Below are 7,818 nucleotides of genomic sequence, written 5' to 3'. Positions count from 1 at the left end.
ACTTGTAGCCCAATCTCCTCTTCATTGCATCGAAAACAACAAACCACCGTACTAATCAGCGAATTCATCCTCTCCAATCAAATATAATTCTAGCGCATACACATAAAAAAAAAATCATTCGTTACTCTTTTCATATATGTTTGAATACTCATTCCTTAATGGTTAGTATCTAATTTGAGAATCAATATAGAAATTTAATCCATAGATAATCATGCAATTTATAATACACATTCTTGTATATATTTAAACTTTGATGCTTGGTGTCTGCTCAGCAGCCTTTCTAGATTGACACCTAAATCTCATTCTGGCGCGCGTCTTTATTCCCTCAAACCTCACCATCATTACATTACATACAATACATACATACATTGAATCCTTCATCAACTCTTTTTTTTCTTCTTCTTGCATGGATTTCACAAACTCTTCATCTTTCTAAATATAAAACCTTCCATGATCCCCAAAACGTCGTCGTAATGGTCACAGATTCCAAACCCATTCCCCACCACCGTGGCCTCATCGTCGGCAACTACTGCCACGACATCCTCCTCCACAACAACCTCGTTATCGCCGAAACCCTCGGCGGCGCCGCCTCCTTCATCTCCACCGTCCTCGACGCCCTCTCTCTCCCCTTCCACCTCGTCTCCAAAGTCGGCCCAGACTTCTCCCACGCCGCCCTCACAACAACCCACCCACCTCTCGTCGTTCCTTCTTCCCAAACCACCCTCTTCCACGCCCACTTCGGATCAAATCACCCCGACCGGATTCTAAACCGGGTCACATCATGTGACCCGATAACCCCGTCCGACCTTCCAACCGGGTCAAGGTTCCAATTCGGAATGGCAGTTGGAGTCGGCGGGGAGATTCTCCCGGAGACGCTGGAGAGAATGTTGGATATCTGCGATACGGTGTTCGTCGATATTCAGGGTTTGATTCGGAGATTCGAGGAACAAGATGGTCGCGTGACGCATGTGGGGTTGAAGGAAAGTGGATTCGTTCACCTTTTACAGAGGGTTTCGTTTTTGAAAGCTTCTGAGGATGAGGCTTCGTGTATTGATTTGGAGGAAGTGAGAAAATGGTGTTGCGTGGTTGTCACGCATGGGAAGGATGGGTGTGAGGTGTTTTGTAGAGATGGGTGTTTTAGGGTTGATCCGTTTGAGGCGTGTCAGGTTGATCCAACGGGTGCTGGAGATTGTTTTCTTGGTGGTTTTGCTGCTGGGATTGTGCAGGGGATGGGTGTTTATGATGCTGCTTTGTTAGGGAACTTTTTTGGGTCTTTGGGTGTGGCGCAAGTTGGACCACCCGAGCTTGATTTCGCATTGGTTCAGGTTTGTTTCTCGGATCCATTTTATCGATCAATGTTAGTATGTGATTATGTATGAATGAAGATTATCTTCTCATAAGCGTTACTTAATGTCAAGGTTTTAAATAACGGTACCAGTCGCGTACAATCTTTTGTGATTTCGGTTGATACAGGTGTTGTGATACTGATTGTAATCGCCCCAGTGTGAATTAACTACAATTTCTTTTTCATCTTAAAAATGTTGAATAACAGTACCATTTTTGCGGTAAAGGACCGATTTGTAAAACCTTGTGTAATACTTGGGTTTGTTTAAGGGAATCAGAATTGTGGTTTTATATATGTGATTGTCAATAGTAAGCTTAGCCGACACATCGACGTCATCCACGGAGATTAGTTACAGGCATTCACAAAATGATGAATTTGAAAATTGTTTTATGGAATCAGAGGCAAGATTGAAATATTCCATTGGGGGTGTCCTGCATAGTCAGGGACCATTTGAGAGGCTGCAATATACTTAACGAACACATCATTACGATGCACGATGTTTAGTAATGAATATAGACAAAAAGATGAATTTGAGAAATGTTTTAGACAGTCTAGGGACCAAAGTGGAATATTCATAGTTTAAGCGACTAGATTGAAAGTGTCCTACAATGTTGGAAATAATTTTTGGCAGATTTTTGTTAATAGGCAAATATTAGTAAGTTAGTTTGCAGGCTTTGCCTTGTTTCTCCTGCATAGCTCAACGACCAAACTACCTTACTTAGGACTGTGTTATTATGATTAAGTTCATTTTGTTGGAATAGTGGTTTGATTGATTGAGCACTTGACCACTGAGCGAATCTTGTTTGAACCAAAGTGATCCTTGAGCTAGATTCAAAATATGTTGTGAATAACATAAGAAATAATTGGGAAATCCAGGCTCAATTTAAGAAAATTGTTTCCATATTTTTTTAACTTTTCCGTAGAGATTGCTATTTGGAGGTCCTTGTGGTATGAGATGCATATATGATTAACCTTTAAGATTGTAATGAAAATACCAATTGTATTGTTGTTTTGTATTCTCATTTTGAAGGTGTATTTGTTTATGTTGCATGACGTTAGCAATTGTGAATTTGGCCAATAGCCACTTGACATTTTCTTTAGTGATATCGCCCGTAGGAACTCAACTTGCCTTTTCTGAAATGCCCGACATAGTTTAGGAAGACCATTTGTTGATTTGTGAATTTGGCACAAATGGTGTGGTTTATTCCGAGGTTTCCATACGCGACTGTTTATCAAATCCAGAGCTTTCCATATGCGACTGTTAAGAGCATACTCGGAGTTTGTGGATAACTTATGATATGCTATCTCCAATTATAGAATGATTAAGCTAGTTTTGTCATTTCAGATACTGTACCAGCGATACTTACTGTTTCCTTGGTATCATTTTATAGGAAATGAAAACAATGCTCGTGATCTTAGTCGATCTTAAGGAAGAAAAATACAATGATATATTGTAATGAATATTAAATACTTGTCGTGGAAATAAAACAGATATTGTAAGATTAAAGGAAGTATCTGCAATCTGTTGCAATAAATACACAGATAATAGTGAGCATATGCTTGTGCTGGAGTCAATTTCGTTAGCACAGATTACATATTGTATTTCTCACTCACTTGGCCATGTATTGTTTTTATTTCTTGCGACCCTGTGTTTGTTCAGTTGCATTGGCACTTGGCAGTATCATTAGGGGTTGAGATTTGAGAGCATCTTAAACACTTGTTTGTTGAAACGCATGCTCCAATTGTCTCAGCATCGCCATTTCTTTACTGTAATTGGTCGCCATTTCTTTATTGTAATTGAATCTTAAAATTAATGATATGAAGTAGCAAAATAACAAACTCTTACTATATCAGTGTCCCTCATTTTATATTATGCTAAATTTCAGATGGTTAAGGAAGAGATGCACAAAAGGAAGGTGCGTGACTCTCCTAACTCCGGAAAAACAGACGAGCAGCTTGTGTTCCGGAAGCCACGAGATCAAAATCAACTTTATACATCTCTTGTTACTGCCAAAAACTTAATTACTTGTCACATTCAAGAAAACGGGCGGAATCTGCTCAGCTCTACGAAAGGGATGGAGCAAAGTAATGGGAAGACAAGAGTTGCACTAAATTCTGTCAAACATGAACCAATTTCAAGTGTTGACAGTGAATAATCCTAATATCATGGGATGATTGTAGCTCAAAATCTTGCTGCAATTCCTCGACACCCTCTTTAGGATCTCACTTTACTTGAAGTAAGTGATATTTCATTTTATGGTGTTTTTTGTACACCAAGTCTCATGTGTAGCCTAATTGTAGTTAATAGCAGTGGTAAATTACTAATGAATTGTTCTTTGAAAAAAATAAAAAGAAATTGAAATTTCAATCAAGATATTGAAGTTACACTTTGGGCATAGTTCTTAGATGTATTGCAAAGAAGTCATAAGGCCAAAAAGCAATTAGCACCTAGTTGCCAATGAATATGTTGGTTTAATTGGTATGGATTCAATTCATATTTGACAGAATCTTGTTGTGAAATGTAAGAATATCTTATTATCACTGGATTTGCAATAGATAGACAGAGAATCACGTAAAATTGGTTGATTCCAACATATCCATTGTGGGAAGGTCATTGATAACATGCACAAAGAAGAATGTCATTCTAGATAAGCATTCAAATATGATCTCTGACGGACCTCCAGCTTCAAGTACATGGTAGTTAAAAAAATAGTAGAGATTCTTTTTAGTTTCAGAAAAATGAGACTCAATTTAGTACCTGACATAAATAAAAGCAATATTTAGTCTTTAAAGAAAAAATAAATAGATTCTAACAACTTAATAGTTTGATATGAAAGAAAAGATGTGTATTGATAAAGTTAGAAATATGTTTTAGCAAAAATAGTTATGATAAAAGGGGAGTGTAGGATAGCTCAAACTCTAAAATATAATGTTAATAATTTTTAAAGATATGTTATTAATAAAATATAATAACATAATTTTTTGTCATGTATATTTGTGTAGTATGTGTATTTAAAGAAAAAGTAAACAAAAATAGATGACAAACAATTAAAGTGATAAAAATGATATCGCTTAAATAATGTTAATTATAAAATATTTAGTAACAAATATTTTTTGTGCAGTTAACATGTACTTTTTTTTTTGAAATATTTTTTTACTTATTCTTTCAAAATAAATTTTAATTAATTAAATTATAATTTTTTTGTCAAATAACATAATGAATAAGAGGAGTTTTGCGGATTTGCAATTAGATAACCTCCATTATTTTTCTTTTTATAAGATATGATTTCTAATTAGCTATAATAAAATTATATTTTTTATTTTTCATTATAGAAAATTTTTTGTGACTTTAAAAATAAATAGTTCTTTATATAATTCTTTTTCTCATACTAAATTACTTAAATTCTTTTTATCTTTTGTTTGATAGATTTGATTTGTATTATTCGGAATGTGAAGTTGAGAATCTTATATTTTGTTTTAAATTTTCACAAATTATATTAGGTACTTTTATTCTAAAATATAATTTATTTATAAAATTTTAAATAGGCTTAATTGCAATTTTGGTCCCTCGATTATCCATTTTTTTGTATTTTGGTCCCTCTATTTTAAAATCCGGAATTCTAGTCCCTATATTTTAGTTTTTTGAGGATTTTGGTCCCCCTGCAAATTCGAAGGCAATTTTAAATGAAATGACACTCTTAATGATGATGTGTCAGTGCCATTTCAGCAATAATTTGTTCAAAAAAAATTTTTATTTAAGATTTATGTTGAACATGTCATTAATCTGAGTTTCATTTTATTAAAGTGATGGAATCGTTAATGGTGGAAAGTGAAGTGTATGATTGAAGAAGGGAATTAAGAAAGCGGAAATTATTGGGGGCAATTGAGTTGTTAACGATGGAATTTAAAACGGTTTAAGCGTCCTGGAGGCATGAGGATATGAATGGGGATAAGGGTTTCAGAGGTTGAGATTCGTGTTGGGGTTTTTGAGATTTTCTTCGAGATTTTTTCTATTTATAGCATTGCAGATTTGTAGTGTTGTTTTGGACATTCTACCAGTTTTTTTTTCTTTTACTAAATTGATTCTTTAATTTGAGAGTTTTTGGTAATCTTGGGATTTGACTCCAAAGATGTTTATAGCTAGTTCAGATCTGAGATCTGGTTGTCTTCTTCTTCTAGGTGAGTTTTTTTTTTGGTAATCTTGGGATCTGAGTTTTTTTTCTTCTTTTTTTTACTGATTCGTTGTTAAAATCCTTATCTAAAATTCTTCCCTGGAACACCAAACAGTGTTATCACTCCATGGAATTTTCAACTTTTTATTCTTCAAGTTTGATAGGTTAATCTTCATGTTACTAGATTATTGTGTTTTTTTTTATGGAAACACAAAGATATATTAAGAACGGACCGAACTGGCCAAAGATACACGAATCTCCTCAATCAGAGGGATAACACCTAACCAAGTGCGAGATCCAACCAACTTCCCAATGCCCAACCAACTTCCTTTATTTTATTCTCAACAGGAACTTTCCATAGCAATTTCCAAAAGCCTTCTTCATCACTAACCGAAGGGCCAGGGATGCTGCACCGTCTAGCATTTCCAAGAAGATGATACGAAGTCTTGACAGAGAAGTATCCGTGCTTCTCAGCGTTCCACACCAGCTTATCTTCCAGCACCATCTTAGAAATGGGAATAGAGGCTATGTGAGCAACGTCACTCTTACCAAACAACTCCTTCAAGGAGTCCATCTTCCAACAACACAGGTCACTATCAATAAGAGAACTGACCAACACATTAGTGTTTTGTGGAACCAACGGGCTTAGGGGTTTGAAACTCGATAAAGAAGGAATCCAGTTATCAGTCCATATCTTCACCCGCTCACCGTTTCCAATACGCCATCTAGACCCTTTCAAAACAGCATCTCTAGAGCTATAAATACTCCTCCAGGCGTAGCTTGGTTTGTAACCCAAACCCGCCTCCGCAATAGAGCTCCTAGGGTAGTACCTCCCCTTGAAAAACCGCTCCACAAGAGATCCATCTCCTTGCCAAAGTCTCCAAAATTTCTTACTCAGGAGACTAGTATTGAAATCCCTGAAACCACGGAAGCCCATACCACCGTCGCTCTTAGAACGAGCCAATTTGTCCCAACTCATCCAGTGAATTTTCCTCTCACCTTCTCTTGACCCCCACCAAAACCTGGACAACATTGATTCAATCTCATCACAGACACCATCAGGAAGTTTGTAGCAACTCATAATGAACGTCGGAATCGCTTGTGCCACGGCCTTAATAAGGACTTCCTTCCCTGTCTTGGACAAAAATCCTTCCTTCCATCCCTTGACTTTTTTCCACACTTTCTCCACAACCAAAGAGAAAACAGCTTTCTTTGAGCGACCAAACACAATCGGTGGGAAGGGAACCAGGAAAAACTGGGGCACGAACCAGAGGAACCGGTGAAAAAGCCACCACAAACCCTAAAGTTTGGAGGGAGGGAGCACGATAAGTTTTAGAGAGAGAGTCTAACTTCTCTCAAACATTTATACCATAGAAAAGCTTTAATAAACAAACTAAATCATCTATATTGATCATCATTTGTTCATACATAACATATTCACAAGAAAAACATACAAAAGTCAAGGAGGATTACATCTTATCTTGATACAAAAGAGATTTAGCTATCCATAGAAATGGTAGCTTGCTCAATAAGGTAAGGATGAAGAATGACAAGCATCTACTAGATTATTGTGTTTGTTTGTGTGTTTTGGTTTAAAAAATAAAATAAAATATAAATTTTAAGCTAGTATTTTTAATTTGGTACGTGATTATTTTTCCTTGTTTTGTAAAAAAAATCTGGAAAAAAAATTAACATGAATGAATTTGGAAGGAAGGAGATAAGAATTAAACAACTTTAATTTAGTTTAGAAAACAAATTAAATTAAATTAATTTTAATAGAACATTTATGATCATTTAATTTAATTTATTTTAGTTTAGTTTATTTTAATTTTTAAATTTATATTTTATATATTATTTAAATAAAAAATAATTATAAATGATGTGGAAATTTTTTTTTACTCAATTCAACTGCCATGTCATGCAAAATGACATTTAAATGGGTTGGGGGACTAAAATCCAAAAAAAAAAACTTAAAAAAGGGACTAAAATTCCGGATTTTAAAATAAGAGGATCAAAACTCAAAAAAAGAGAAAATAAGAGGACCAAAACTGCAATTAAGCCTTTTATGAAAATAAAATATAACTAATTATAACTATCCATTTTTATATTATTTTAACATATTTTATGTTTTAAAATTATAAATAAAATTCAAAAATATTTTAACATTTTAAAAAATTTTAACATTAACATTCGCAAAAATGAAAATTTTGAAATTATAATTTTAATCGTGAAACTAACATCTTTAACTTTTTTTTTATATTTTATTCATCAACAAAATAAAGTGTAAACGAATTAATGATT

The 7,818-nt window shown here is 34.5% G+C and overlaps 2 protein-coding genes across 2 annotated transcripts; one reads left to right on the top strand and one right to left on the bottom strand.

The window, feature by feature from the left end:
• Positions 1-261: 261 nt before the first annotated feature.
• Positions 262-3,697, top strand: LOC131634864 (inositol 3-kinase-like). The gene is made up of 2 exons (XM_058905490.1): positions 262-1,325; positions 3,232-3,697. Exons 1-2 carry the CDS (start codon positions 474-476, stop codon positions 3,499-3,501), a joined length of 1,122 nt encoding a protein of 373 aa, XP_058761473.1. The 5' UTR covers positions 262-473; the 3' UTR covers positions 3,502-3,697.
• Positions 3,698-5,797: 2,100 nt separating this feature from the next.
• Positions 5,798-6,598, bottom strand: LOC131634876 (uncharacterized mitochondrial protein AtMg00310-like). Its single transcript, XM_058905501.1, has one exon. It carries the CDS (start codon positions 6,596-6,598, stop codon positions 5,798-5,800), a length of 801 nt encoding a protein of 266 aa, XP_058761484.1.
• Between the last annotated feature and the right edge of the window lie 1,220 nt (positions 6,599-7,818).

The sequence above is a fragment of the Vicia villosa genome, unplaced genomic scaffold (assembly GCF_029867415.1).
Source record: "Vicia villosa cultivar HV-30 ecotype Madison, WI unplaced genomic scaffold, Vvil1.0 ctg.001374F_1_1, whole genome shotgun sequence".
NCBI lineage: Eukaryota > Viridiplantae > Streptophyta > Magnoliopsida > Fabales > Fabaceae > Vicia > Vicia villosa.
Note: the sequence above shows the minus strand (reverse complement) of the source record. Positions and strands in the feature narration are given on the sequence as shown.